At 35.8% G+C, this 15,655-nt stretch overlaps 1 protein-coding gene across 1 annotated transcript in view; it reads right to left on the reverse strand.

Annotated features, from left to right (window-relative positions):
* Positions 1 to 416: 416 nt before the first annotated feature.
* PIKFYVE (phosphoinositide kinase, FYVE-type zinc finger containing) overlaps positions 417 to 15,655 on the reverse strand; it is a 97,955-nt gene continuing 82,716 nt past the window's right edge. The window contains exons 34-41 of the mRNA XM_036754216.1: positions 12,808 to 12,972; positions 11,609 to 11,668; positions 10,478 to 10,654; positions 7,645 to 7,748; positions 6,487 to 6,615; positions 5,705 to 5,966; positions 5,400 to 5,474; positions 417 to 4,408 (exon numbers count right to left, since the gene is read on the reverse strand). Of these exons, the coding sequence (XP_036610111.1) occupies positions 4,293 to 4,408; positions 5,400 to 5,474; positions 5,705 to 5,966; positions 6,487 to 6,615; positions 7,645 to 7,748; positions 10,478 to 10,654; positions 11,609 to 11,668; positions 12,808 to 12,972 (1,088 nt within the window). The 3' untranslated portion in view covers positions 417 to 4,292. The remainder of the gene's footprint in view (positions 4,409 to 5,399; positions 5,475 to 5,704; positions 5,967 to 6,486; positions 6,616 to 7,644; positions 7,749 to 10,477; positions 10,655 to 11,608; positions 11,669 to 12,807; positions 12,973 to 15,655) is intronic.

Genomic DNA, 15,655 nt, shown 5'->3' on the forward strand with positions numbered 1-15,655 from the left:
GGGCAGCAGAGTTTGGGCGACATTATACCCACAAGGTCCCACGTGCTGGCAGCTGAAGATGGGGGGACCTAGAGATCATGCCAGCACCAACCCTTCCCTGCCCCATGAAGGGAAGCTGGTCCTAGCACAGAGCCCACTAGCTTCCCTAAGGCACACCACACACTCTCTGGGGTGTTACAACCCATCTGGGCCAATGGGAAAGTGAGGCTGCTGCTGTGCTTGGGCTGAACGCCAAAGCCTGCAAAAGTAACTGGTCCTTTTAAAATCATGGCTGCACCAAAGTGGGGAGTTTCACCTACTGAATCTTAAATCCCTACATTCTGAAGTAGCAAATGGTTGGGGCTGGATTACAGAAGATGGAGCATACAACGACCCAGCAGGAGACCCTTAGGAAATGGCTCAAGAAACAAACCAAATGAAATAAAATCTTAATTTATTGGAACTCTTATTTATATATAGTACAATTTTCCAAAGTCATGGGAAATATCACTTAAATAGTTAGCATGTCAATCATATAAAACAGCTAGAACCAAGGTAGAATAAAAATATATACAATATAATACATCAAGTGCTTTCAACAGTTAGCTGGATCTCCTTCAATTAAAAGTTATTGTGATATACAACACAGGTAATTTTCCTAGTTAAAATGAACAATGTCAAAAATTCATCTTACATTTATACAAAACTGATAAAAGCAGTGATTTGTAAAACACTGCCCATGATTGTAATTGATTTTCCTATAATACAATGCACCCTTCTTAAAAAGAAAAAAAGACATTGCACTGGACAATAAAGCCTGATCCACATTCGCTCTGTCAACAATACCCAGGGGTCATGGCCAGACCTGTTTCCCCAGTCAGGATAACAGTATTTTTTTCAGCAATCTTTTTGGTTCCTTCACCAGGATCTAAAAGCACACTTCCTTATGGGTATAGACATCCTTCCTTGCTAATCAGTTTTGAACAAGTCAAGTTTCGAATGGGAGCAGCGCCAAAGAGACACTTCTGACTGAAATAACAAAAGCTGGTGTAAGCTCTGCTACCCATGGTATTAAAAATAAGAAAAAAAAATTCCATCCCTGCGTCAAGGACATAATTAAAATAAGCTCTTTTTTTACTGGTAACAGTTTTGATACATCTATAAGTTGCAAGTACTCAGATGTTCAAAAGGGTCTGAGAAAGCTCTTTTTCTCTTAAATGATGGTACCATTTATTATCTTTACTCTTGGATATTACTTGGCAAATTACTTTTATCAGTCTTTGATGCCCATAAAAACTGCAGTTTGATAAAGTTATTTAAAAGACTATTGTAAAGTAACATACACAGAGTTTACTTTCATCCATCAATTACACAAGAACAAAAACATAAAAATTTCTTCCTGGTCCCTAACTTTTAAGTATTAATATTTTCAAGTCAATGACAGGGAATGAGAGAAAAGAGGTCAATCACTTTTAGACATTCATTTTCCAGTTATTAATATTTGGAAAACCTGTTACAAGTGGCAAAAAACAACAACCAAAAAAAACCAAAAACAACTATGGTCTATTTATTTATTTAAAGCAAAAGGCTTAAATTTTAATTTCGAGGCAAATTTGTTCTGTGACTTAAAGTTACCTTATATTTCCTACTCTCAGGTGTGCAACAGGTTTTAAAGGTAAAGGTCATTCCTTGAAGGCAAATGATTCTGTTGTTTCAAGATTTATCTTGAAGAACAAAACAAAACATGGTTGTATAAGCTTCCACCAAGTTCTACTAGACAGTGGTGCTTTAAAAAATGGCATTCAGGGATTTTTCTGTTATGCACAAAAAAGGAAAGGCATTATGTATTCAACCATATCCATATAGTGTTACAGCTACTGCATATGGTGCTGAAAAAAGGCCATCTTTGATTTTAGTGGGGGAAAAACAAGTTAAAGCATTCTAATAAATTCTCTCTTATCTAAGGTAGAGAAAAGAAGTTAGAGCATATAAGCCTCAATATCCTAACAGGAGAAATAAGTAGCAAGTCAAAGCTTTATTTTGCATTCAAAACCTGTCTTTCCTCAGCATATTAACAGGTTTAAGTGCTTGTCAAACTAAATTGTAGAAGTTAAGAGGTACATCAACATTCTAAATAAATATTGGATATCTGAATGTCTTGATTTAGAAACTTTTTTCATAGCAAGTGAATCTTACTGAAGAGGAAAATGACTAGACATGATTATTTGACAGAAGGCTATAAAAGCCATCTTCTATTCAACATCATCCAAATCCCTTCACTGCCATTCTCCACATTCTAGAATATGGCTATACAGTTTTATTTACTAAGGCATTGAAATAGCAATTCAGTCTCAAACTATATTTGGGAATCAAGAAACTGGGCCCAATTTATTGAAATTACAGTGTTAACCTTGACCTGAACTTACCCTCTCTATCCAATGTAAAAAATAAAGAGCACAATTTCTAATGGAGTCACACTATATAAATGACAAAAGTAAACATATATTATGATATTCATGGATTCTCTCACCCACCTTATAGGAACCAAAGCACGGTTTTACTGTTTGTTTTGTTATATATTTAAGATGAGAATAACGATGTCCACACTTCCCATATCTGTACAAGCCCTTCATTTTTAGTAAAATATCAAAACAAACCACTAAGCTTTTTTACATCTACAAAAGGGCAATTTTTTTTTTTGTAAAAAAAGTAAAAACAAAAAATGCTTATCTTCATGTTACAGCAATTCATAAATCCCTGGAAAGCTTACTTATTGTAACACACAAGTTTCTGGTAAATACTAATTGATTAGATCTTTAATTTCCCAGAACAAACTTTCAAAAGAATTGTTACTTCGGGTGTCCAGATATCTGAACTCTATGTAACTTGAAAATATTCAATGTTTTATTTTTACTACATGAAGAATGTATACTGAATAAATACTGAGGAATGTGCTACTTGAAATAATTATGGCTCAACCACTCATAAGGTAGGAAAAAATCCAGGGGCAATAATCTGATTTCAAAGGATTATTTTTAAGATATTCTTTAAGACAATCAAATACTTTTTCCTAAGAGAAAATCTAGTATTCTTTTAAGTACATTAACCATTAAACAATTAGCAAAAAGGGACCATGAAATGGAATTCTATAGACCTGAGAGGTGACACTTTATCCAATATCTCAGAGTACTAAGAACTAGCCTAATAAGAAGAAGGTAGAAAATTGGCTTAGGTGAAAGATGCAGATTCACTTTAGGCCTTTAGAAATTCCAAAATGCCATAAATTCAACTTGGGTTGCTTTACACGGGAAGAAATTTGAGTTGATTCACCTTCATAAAACAAACACTGGACTGCATTCTTCACTTCAGGTAGCTTTTGGGGGGTAATGTAAGAACACTCCAAGATTTAATAAGTGGTCAGACTTGCTTTGCTAGACTTGACTGGCTTTTTTGAACGTGTTGGGGGTAAGGAGATTAAATAATAAGGACACAGGAATGAGGTACAGTTAAAATATATTAAACGCAAAAAATCTTTGTACAAAGAAAAAAGTCAGCACTGCAAAACGATTTATGGTGATTGCTGTAGTCATCAGTCGGCTAAAATGCTCATAATGGCAGCACTTATAGAAGCCTGAGGACTAATTCTGTAAACCATCATAAATACTTAAGTGGGGAAAAGTTATAGGGATATACAAGTAATACAGTTCTTCAGGAAAGATAAAAACCACCTTCTGTCAAATCTTTATGCTGTGGTAATACATCACACTGACTTATTTGACTGGCCATTAATGGAATACTTCATAAAACAAAAACGAACCCTCACCCAACCACTAGGCAAATGTATACCAGTTTTAAAATTCTGATGACAGGTGATATTAGGTTGTATACCAAAAACGCAAAATAAGAACTCACCAAAAACGTTTTGAAAAGATGGGGACAGCATTATGTTGGTCACCATTCAGCTCTAATGGTTCACTATTCCCACCCTTATTTACTGGCCCTTAACTGTACACTTCACCTTTAGCCCTTTGATATTTCCCTCTCTCCTTCAATTCAAATGAGGAAGAAGGGTTGTATCTTCCAATGTTTCCTGACAGTGTACAGCTAACTCACTTGTATCAGAAAAAAAAGTGCAGATTAAAATGCAGATTTTACATTACAGGTACCGTACATTTGGCCTCTACAAGTATTGAAATAAGAGGCCTTTGCATATAGTGGTGAATGTGAAGGACAGGAAAAGCCTGGAGCTTCTTTTGGGCCCTCTTCTTCTGTTCCCCCTTCTCTCTAGCTCACTCCAAAACACGGGCTTCATCTCAGCAATTGAGACCCAGTCCTGTCCAGTGGTCAGGCACCATTAGGAAATACTTATCCATTGCTTCACAAAATCTAGTCCTATACAATTCTGGAGAGACTACCGTTGGCATCTTACCTAATTAAAAAGAGAAAGGGGAGGGAAGAGGAAATTATAGAATTGAACAATTAATTGACAAGCAGGCTATTAGAACAGATAATGCTTATCCTTATACATGAACTGTCCCAATACACCAGAAAAGCTCAGTTCTCTAAATGGCATTTAGGTATTTCTAATGTGTTAGTACATTTTCTGTCATCATGACTTTATTTTTCAAGAGAATAATAGTATGGTTTACTTTATTTTGACCTAAAGAGACAAATCAACTAAGTTGTATTTTACTAGATGGCATAGTAGATAAATCTGCATTGAATTCAGGAAGACCTAAGCTCAAAGTCAGGAAGACACAAGCTATGACTCTGGGCCAAGATACGTAACTTCTCTTAGCCTCAGCTTCCTCATCTGTAGGATGGGTAAAATAAAAGCAGCTGCTCTCACTAGTCTGTTGTGAGGATTGAATGAAAACATGTACAGAGCATTTAACAAACGTAAAGGCACTGTACAAAACTGCTAGCTATTATTATCACCATCCCTCCCAGATCATACATAAAATCACTTCAGGTTCTTGAACTTTACATTGCTTTACATAACTTTACATTAAAAGACATGCAGGCCTAGGAAGGCCTACTGGAAATCCAAATGTTAAACACACACTTGCAGTGCTGCCTGACTAGACAAGGAATATTCAATGGAATCTTGTCTACAGTAAGAAGCGCTCCCTTCAAGTTTCAAGAAGAAGCAATAACAAAAAATGGGCATATATTTAATAATCCTATGAATGGGAGAAAGGAGGGCTAAACCATTTGCTTTTATGAATTTTTAAAGATGGGCATAAGGCCTTAGCATCAAGGAAAAGGAATAAGTCACCAAAGTATTTTCTAAGTGCTTAACTATAACTGTGCAGGTGCTGTGCTAAGGGCTGGGGAATACAAGGAAAGGCAAACATAGTCCCTGCCCTCAGGGAGTATAGGAAAAGCGAAGAAATGAGCACAAAGACATATTCAATCACCTTGGCCTCCTAAAATTCCTGATGATTTCACTACCATTTCAAGCTTTTTGTCCCACGTAAATGTTCTGATGTAATCTGTCAAAAGAAAAAGGGGTAACAATAAAGTGGAATTTAGAAATGTGTCAAATTAAATTTGTGACTTTCCAGATTTCAACAGTTTTGATGAAAAAATGGAAGACAGAAGAGAAGAAACTTTAGGGAGAAAACTCAACAAGATAGTATTATCATTATTATCAGCAATAATCCAGAGTATTTCATTTCAATTTGTATCATCTTAATAAAACAAATTTCATGTATTTACTTACCAATGATTCCAACTACCAGCTCATTACTGGTATCATCTCGTCCCACCAGTAAAGAATAGTCTATAATGAGGTGACTGGAGAGAAAATGGGAGTCACTATGGATAGAGGCTCTCAGCACGGCTTTGCAATGAGAACGGATGTACAGAGGATTATCTCGAACCATCTTTAAGAGATTTTCATCCAGCAGAACAACATCACAGCTCTCTTTCCCAGTGTCTGTTTTCACATTTCGGTTCCTAAGAGAGCCCTTCAGATCAAAAACCTGATTTAAAAAAAAGAATTCCAGTTCACTAAAACACTCTGAAATTGATATTTAATCATATCTTGTAGCAACTGTCAAGTAATGTCATGAAAAATGTAGGGAACAGTGCATAGAGAGCCAGACCTGGGTTCAAGTTCTGGAATTTCCACATCAAGAGTTCTTACACCAATGAAATCATAGATCTAGCTCCCCCCATCCCCTAAAAGAGGCCATTCGATAAGTGAGTGAAACGTATCCATATATTCAGCACTAAGTAACTAAGTAACCTAAAATACGTGATCAATTTACTGGCTTGAATTATATTATTAAATTGTAGGAATTTGGCTTTACCATTTTACTATAATTTCCTCAGGGGTTCAGTAAGTCAAAAGTTTCTCTATTAAATCATCATAAAGAGCTATTTAGAGTGAAAGTGACCAGCAGACTTGTTACTGGACCACTTCACATAAAAAGTTTATTATACCTTACTACATTTAGGTATCTGCAGAAAGATTGTTTTATACAATCCAGAATACCTTACCTGAGCCATCTTTCTCCCATAGAAGAGATTTTCCATGACCAAGAGATCCAGTTTCTTCTCAGTGTTATTCTGAGAGTTCTTATAACCAATCCGGTAAACCCCAAGAATTTTGGCCAATGCTGTGGGTCTCTAATCAGAACAGAATCATTCAAAGAGAACATTTGAAAACTGTTAAAACATAAGAGTACACATGTAGTGTTTTAATAGCACCCAAAATATGCTCAACTGTTAGGGACAAGTCAGATGGCCTAAGAACTCAAGATAATTGCATTATGTGAATTACATATTTGAATTACAGTAACAACAATAAAACAGCAGGTTCTTTCTATACAGCAATTTTACCCAATTTGAATGCTTTGATAGATTTTTCAAGGCATGAATGATGTCTTTCAAAAGAAGAAAAATAACATATAGATAGTCCAAGTGCTTCTTTAATACCTGAATGATAATAAAAAATCCTATGTAACAAGGCCTCCAACACATTAAGGATATGAGGGAGAACATGGAATCACAAAGGATGAGAAAGCATGGCTCAGTTTCAATTTGCACTGATGGAGGGAGTACCCACATGAGTGAGATCAAAGATTCCAATACTTAGTAAGAAAGAACTGCTGATGTTTTATGTAATTTTTGTGAGTTAACCACATTTTTTGTGAAAACTATTTATTAAGCACTGGTTATATACCAAATACTACTCAGGGGATACAAATACAAAAAGCAATATCATTCTGGTTCTCAAGGAACATACATTCTAGGAGGTGGAATCTAGGCATAGGAGAATAATAGACTGTCACACCCCATTGAAGCAGGGCAGATGACAAGATGGTGGCCAAGGTGGCCTTGAAAGCTGGACTACCTCATTTGATCCTCATAACCACCCTCTGAAGCAAAGAGCAGAGAAATTATAATCCCCATTTTACAGGTGAGAACTTGAAGCCCAGAGGTAAAGGGACCTATCTGGTGTCACACTATTAGTGTTGGAGCCAGGACCTGAACACAACATTTCCAAGGACAAAATTCAGATCTTTCCATTCCAAGTATGTGCTATTCAGAGCTATCTCTTCTGGAAGTCTGTCCCATTTAATTCAAGATATTGGGGAGGGAGGGGGAAGTACAGAGAAATCCAATATATATAAAAGAAATCCATTTTGTTCCTACCTTCTGTTGTACAGCATTAGTAATGTAAGTGAAGTAGTGTGGCGCAAAGTCAAGGAAAGACTGGACCTCCAGGCGGGGCATCTGCTTCAAAATGAATCTGTCATCTGAAAAGTTTCAATTTTATATGTTCACAAAATCTCTCACTCTCACTGGTGTGTGTGTGTGTGTGTCTGTCCGTCCGTTTGTTTGCGTGTACATTTGTGTATCAATCAAGAGAAAGTCAGATACTAGATGACAGCTCTTTGAACCCAGCAACTCGGAACCATCTCTTAAGCATGAAAAAGGTTGTCACCCCAGAGGTAGGTAGGAGTCCCCACACTGATGAAATCATGGATCCTATGTGAATGTATAAGGCTGTGTACAAACACATATACAACGCCTACATTTATGTATAACTTCTCTGCACTTCAGAAAATAAACACATTGGGCAATCTAAGGAAATAATTCAGGGTCTTATCTAAAATGGTTTGCTGTGAATAGATCTCTGTATAGGTAGCATTTAAATCTTAAAGGTACTCATAGTAAACCATTTCAAAAATGCTGAATGTCTATTTTAATTATATTAGCTCTCTAATCTTAACAATATATACATGTTTACATGAATATCCATGTAATAATTTTATATTATGGCAAAAAGATGAGGTAACTGAAGCAAGCAGATATATGCGATTCCTCCCCTTCATGTTTTATAACTGTAAGATATAAATACAGATACATTTATGCATGTTCTCCCCTAAAACCTTCAAAAGTTTTCCTAATAAGCTTGAAGGCACTCTCTTCCCATCACCCAGATTCAAATATGCAGTGTTATCTGTTTCTCTCTTATCTCCTAGAGTCATCTAGCCAGGTCTCTTCCATTATACCTACCCAACATCTCTCATTTCTCTCTCCTGTCAGCTCACAAAAACCATTACCTTAGTTCAGTGCCTCATCACCATTTCCCTTTCTATTTACCATAGAAATATCCTAAGCGGTATTCCTAGCACCTGTATATTCTCTCCACAAGTAATCCTTCACATACTTGCCAAAATAAAATTTCTAAGACCCAGATGTAAATATGATTCAAAATCTTACTCAAAAACCTTCAGCAACTCCCTACCACCTTTGAATATAATACAAACTTCTAATATTAAGGGGGCACCACGATCTTGCTCCTAAGTACCTTTGCAGATTTATTTCATGTTACTCCCCTTCCTACAGTCTACATTCTAGACAAACTGGACCGCCTAGATGGTCCCCAAACTCAACATTCCATGCTCACCTCCATACATTTACACAAGCTCTTCTCCATGGCTGAAATGCATTTCCTCTTCATGTCTATCTCTCAGACTCTGTATCTTCCTACCAGGCTCACTCAGCTCAGATGCTCCCTCCTCCCTTCTCTATAGATAACCTGGTCCTTCTCCATTTGTTAGTGTTCACTCTTTCCTCAAACTACCTTAGACTTTCTTTTAGATGTTGTATTCCCCAGTAAAATTTATGCTCCATGAGGGAAGAGTCTGCTTCCTTTTTGTCTTTATATCTCCAGTGAGATGCTTAATCACCATAGAACTGAATATAAACAAACAAAAAATATACATATACAAAGGGAGAGCCCTATGTATAGACAGCTACAAGTTTATACATATAGATATATCTAATCCTGAGGGATCTATAGCTATGACAGATATTTCATGGTTACACACAGGACACCACTTTTAACAAAATACTAAATGATTCATTTGCTTTAACTACTCAATGGTTATTATAAAAAACAACTGTAGGTCTAGAAAGAATATTAAATGGATATATAAAAACCTGCACTTAGCTAAGAGGCCACATCATAGTGGACAAAAGGCTGATCTCAGAGTCAGGCAGACCTGCTTTGGAGGCCCTCCCCTGCCAGGTGTAGGCTATGTAACCCTAGGCAAATTGCTTAACCTCTCAGTGCCTTGGGCAGCTCTCCAAGACTGAAGTTACAGAGAAGGTGCCCACCTTCATTGATAGAGGAAGTTCTTCACATGTACTGATAAAATCACATGTTGGGGGAAAATTTTTTTGACCTAAAACCACACCTATATTCCCTTTAGGCAGATGATAATCTATCCTTTTTTTTCTTTAAAGAAATAAAGCCTGCTCTGGCAACCAAATATAGAAACTAATGACCTACAATATCATCACAATAGAAATTCTTACTAATCTAAATAAGTCTTCTCAGAGTTTGTCTTTTCAAATCACCTACTTTTCAGGTAGAGATGAAAAAAATTTAGTATTCCATCTGTCTTTCATAAAAATAATTTAGCTGTTTTCTCATCTCCAAGTTAAATACACTTAATTTCTTTTAGTTTTTCTTCATTAATCTACTCACAGTTCTCTTCTGAAATCCTCTCTGAGTTACATTTTAATTTGTGGAACCCAGAATCAGACATTCATATTTAACTAGTGCTTATTTAAACCACTACGTCCCCAAAATGCATATTCCTTGCTATATCATATATACTTTCAAGCACAAAAAGAAAAACAAAAAGTTTCTTTCTAAAAAATAAAACCATCATACCATATACCTCAAAACTAGTGTGATACCTAAGCCAAGGATTTAGAGAAACAACTTTAGTGATATTAAAATCTAACGTCCTTATTTTATAGATGAGAAAACTGAGGCCTAGTAAGAATAAGTGAATTGTCTAAGATCACACAGGCAGGGTAGAACTTAGAAGAGTCAGGATTCAAACTCAGATCCTCTAATTCCAAAACCTAATTTCCACTAAATCAAAGATTTTTCCTCATCATACACCTTAAAAAAAAATTTTTTTTAAAAGATAAATGCTATCTACCTAGTAAATGGCTAGCTTACCTTCAGTCACATAAAAGGCAGCTCCTGATTTTCCACCCCTGGCTTGCCAGGGCAGAGAATGAGAAAGGGAACGGATAAAATCCTCTTCACTGCTCCCCAAGATTACTTCACGCATCTTATGAAATTCTCCAGCATAATAGAGCCGGCAGTAGAACTTGGCATTAGCATCAGAAAACTCTATAAACAAACACAAAGGAGGAAAGAAAACTTCATAATCAGAAATAAGACATTTGAAAAAAAAAAAAAAAGAAATAAGACATTTGCCTTCAAAAAACACAACCAATTCATTCCTTCCACAGCCCTGCCCAAAATGATATTTTCAGTGTAAGATCATCCTTCTAGAGCATTATCATAGTTCTGTCAAAGAAATGTTCAGAAAAGATAAACACTTTCTTAACTGCAAGTCACATGCTTTCAGATAAATTAAAAACAAAGAGTCAAAAACCAATTACCCCTTTTTACAGTGGTTCTTGGGTCTTGCTTTAAAATCACATACACTATATAATTTAAAATTATTCTCATCACTCTATAAATCATTCAGGCACCTAATGATTTCTTAAGGCAAAAAAAGACTCTAGATTTCAATTACTGATATGAAATCTAGATACGAATCACACTATAGATGATGTTCCTACTTAAATATAAAGTTACCCTTTAAAAAGTTTCATGACAGTTTGCACAGACTTGGATACCTATTTTTATCACCATAGGGTAATCTAATTAGGTAAATAATTCAGGGTCTTATCGAAAATGGTTTGCTGTGAATATATCTCTGTATAGATAATGTCTAAATTCAGCATTTCAAAAATGCTGAATATGTCTACTTGAATTACTTTAGCTCTCTAATCCTAACAATGTATACATGTTTACATGAATATCTATGTATAATTTTATATTATGGCAAAAAGATGAGGTAACTGAAGCAAGCAGATATATGCAATTCCTCCTCTTCATGTTTTATAACTATAAGATATAAATAATAAATATAAATAAAAATAAAAACATAAATAAATATAATAAATAATACCAATAGGTATTATTTGTTTTGAAGCCAGAAGCCCTGGAAGAGATGACAACTTGTACAACTACAATCCTTTCCCTCAAAACTACCCCAAATGATTCTATACTTACGAAGCTCAACATGAGGATTTGCGAGTTGTTTTTTTTGGGTCTCTCCTCCATCTATTTCATCTAAAAAAATAATTTCAGGAACAGATAAAATGATTTTCATACTAGATGCCAATAAATTTTCAAAATTATCAATAAATACCACAACATAATATGGTCCTCATCCTTAGAAAGAACTTACTCTCCTTAGCTTGTATGTAAGCAAATCAATTGAAATTATCTAAGTTCAATTTAATTTCTAGCTAAAATGCATATTCTACCCAACTTGCAGTAAATTAAAAGTATATCTTTCTCTTAAGATTGCCCTGCAGAATATAGTATCTTAAGAAAATGAAATAATTTTTAAAATTCATTTCTCCTCCTATGTATGAAATGCTCTCATGACTCACTTCCCCACATTCTGGAATGTCTAACTCCCTCCAAGACTTAGATTATGACACCTCCTAACAGCAAATCTTTCCTGATATTCCCTGTCGTAACTGTTCTCCCCAGCCTCCAATGAAATTATTCTGCCTGTGACTGTTCATCTGTTCATGTAGTCCTTCCCCAAAGTAAAACATTAAATCCTTGGGGTAGGGACTGTTTTATTTCTGTCTTTCTATCTCCTACTCCTACTATAATGCCTGGCAAATAGTAAGCACTTAATAAATGCTTACTGAATTAAGTTGATTGAAAATATTGTTAATCATTTACAAGCAGCTAATTAATAAAAAATCATTAATTTTTTATTTTCTGCATTTCGAAATTTACCTTTCAAAACAAAGACCGATGCTTGAAGGATAATATTTATAACTTTATATGCCATATGCAACCCATTAACATGATAGCTGAACAGTTCATTTACATTTTAGTTTTTAAAAAACCAACAAAATTATTCTTAAGGGTTTTTTAGACCAACTATTTACACTCTAGTCCTATACCTATATATGTAATGCTAAAAAAAAATAAAAAAATAAAAAAAATGAGAAAAAAACCCTAAAATCCTAAAGTAAAAGAAGTATGAGAAGGGAAGTGTGAATTTCATTGAGTAAACAACATTACTTTGAAGTTTCTGGCAAAGCTCAGCTTTCTAGGTACATTATAAATTCAAAGTCTTACCATGAGAGTAAGCACATACTACCCATCCTACAAGTAACGTAAAGAGACTAAACCGAAAAACATTTAAGTTTAGAATAAATTATACTTTACCACTTTGAACACACCTTGAGGTTCTATTCCTTGGTTCTCTGTCCCTTCTTTGCCCATCTGCCCAACCTGGTAGTAAGCACTATCTGCACCACGTAAAGTCTCCTTCTTTTGAGAAGACAGGTCAGGGCTCTTCCCTCCTGTGCCACGGAAGAAAGACAATACTCCCGAAGCCTTTTTGGCTAAAAACAAAATTAGTGAATGTTATTTTCCAAATAGCTTTATCAACTGTACCTGAATTACAAATGTTTGAATTAATTCCCTGGATGGCAATTATACAAAGAAGGAAGTCGAGTTTTATTGAAACTCTCAACTTCATCTTTTACGGTTGCTTGTGATACACCCCACTGCCCTGCTCAGTCAGTCAACCATCGCCCAAGTAAGCTCTTGGTTAGAGTAGGCCTGCATGCCAAAGGATTTTGGGCAGCCTGCAAAAAATCCTTTGGCAGGCTAGAGGCATGGAAGAAGAGAAGCTACTCTAGGCCACAAGATACATAATGTGCTGTTAACAGCAATTCCTGAGGACCAATACAACTGTTGGTGAAAACAACACTTACTTTACATCAGCCAGTCAGCACATTAAGGCTAAAACCAGAAGTGTAATAATACAATTGACAAAACAAGTAAGCTTGTTTTTAAAAATACTAAGGGAATTTACAGTTAATTGATCTTGGTAATATCTGTGGTCTTTTAAATAACCTTTTCTTTTTAAGTATGATAAAAATCAAGTTTTGCTTCTGCTATGTGTTTAAGGTTAGAAATGGGACATGAATAGAACTGAGCCCCATTTTTACTCTAGCATTAACTATTGCTAGTTTTGAGCTTCATGATGTGTTTGCTGTTAATAATGGGTGATCTCATATCATTTGTTCTTTATAAAATCCACAGGAATTGCATACTTTATGAAGAGCTTGTAGTTGTACAGGAAAAAAGGCAATTACCTGCTAAAAGTATGACAACAAAAAAGTTCACACAAGTGTTTAAAATTCCAGTTTCAGAAGACTAAGGTATTACTGTACTACTAAGCTTCAAAACCACTTCTAAAAAAAGTAAGGAGGCATAAGATTGACAAATCAGAGGAATCTGTATGGTTTATACAAATCAATGAGCCTTTATTTAGCACCTACTATGTGCTAGGCACTGTGCTAGGAAAACAAAATTAACAAAATTAAATAGTCCCTATTTTCAGGAACTTCCATGCCCCAGGGATATAATGTGTGCAGATGTAAGTTTATGTGGAATAAATATATAATAAATACAACAGTTGGGGAGAGAGAGCACTAGCATTTGGGAGGGATAAGGAAGGACTTCATGTAGTAGGCAGTACTTGAACTGAGTTTTAAAGGAATGTTAGGCAGAGACAGAAGACAGCACCATATGTGAGCAAAACCAAAGTCAGTTTGGCAAGACCAAGGATAAACTCAAAGATGAGAACTTGGACAAGTAGACAGAAGAACGATGGTACAGTTGATACAAGGAAGGGAAGTTTGGAAGAGGAAGGTATGGGGAGTGATGTGCAGAGTTCTGTTTTGGAGAGATTGAACTTAAGATGTCCATGGCACATCCAGAGTGAGGTGTCCAACAGGGAGCTGGTGACGGATGACTAGAGCTTTGGAGGCCAAGGAAGATATGTAGATCTGCCAGTCATTTGCATAAACAAATAATGTACTCATGGGAGCTGACATAGTCAACAAATAACTGTAAAGGGAAAAGAGGAGAAGGACCAGGGCAGAAAGTTGGGGAACAATAAGAATTTAATAGTCATGACATAGATTACAAGCCAGACAAAGGAGACTGAGAAGGAATAATAAGATGAGTAGGACAAACAGGAAAGAGAAGTGTCACAAAAACACAGAGAAGTGAGAATAACCAGGACAGGTTGGCATGAAATGCAGGAGAAAGGTAAAGAATGATTAAGAATGAGAAAAAAAGCCTCAGATTTGGAAATCATCAATAACTTTGGAAAAAACAGTTCCAGTTAAGTGATGAGACTGGGGAAGCCAGACTGCAAAGGCTGAGAAAGGAATGAAAGGTGAGGAGACAGAAGCAAAAAATGCGTAGTTAGCTTTTTTCCAGGTTAAGAAAAGGTTACATGTTTGTAGGTGGTAGGGAAAGATGATTAGAGAGGGAGGTGACTGAAGTAGTGCTCTGCGGGAGAAAATGGGAAGGGATGGGACACGGGACACATGAAGAGATGTTGGCTTTGGCTAGAAGGATGGCCTCGTTATCAGAAAGTCGAGGAAAGGACAGAGCAGACAATTGATATCAAGGGGTTTTATGATAGTTAGGGAGAAGGGGAAGCTCAGAGAATATGGCCTCTAATTTCTCAGGTTCATGACAGTTTAGTTCCTTTAGTAGAGACTATAAGTTGAAAGCTCCATATTAGTAAAGAATATCCTTCTGAATAGCATCTAGCTTTGTTACTCAACTGACTACTTGCATTAATAGGACAAAAGGTTTAGAGTCAGAAGGGATGTGTGTCTGATTCAACTCCTTCCTGGTGCAGAGAGAGGCTAAATGCTTGTCCGAGGTCACAACGTAGCAAGCAGGAGAGCCTGGGTTCAAATCCAGATAGTCTGATACTAATCCAGTATCTTTCTGCTATCCTAGGCTACAATGTATAACAGTTACACAATCTATAACAGTTATACAATGTATGACACTTACACAATCTATAACAGTTGTACAATGTATTAACAGGACAATGGCAAAGCATGCAAAAAAAGAGGCTATGTAAAAACTTTAAAACTAAAAACTGAAAGAAATAAATGCTTCTGAGGGTCATTTCTAATTGGATTGCTTTTCCTTTTTCACCAACACCTATAAACACACTGCTGTTATTGGAATAACAAACTAAGCCAGCTA

This window comes from Trichosurus vulpecula, chromosome 4, assembly GCF_011100635.1.
Source record: "Trichosurus vulpecula isolate mTriVul1 chromosome 4, mTriVul1.pri, whole genome shotgun sequence".
NCBI classification, from domain to species: domain Eukaryota; kingdom Metazoa; phylum Chordata; class Mammalia; order Diprotodontia; family Phalangeridae; genus Trichosurus; species Trichosurus vulpecula.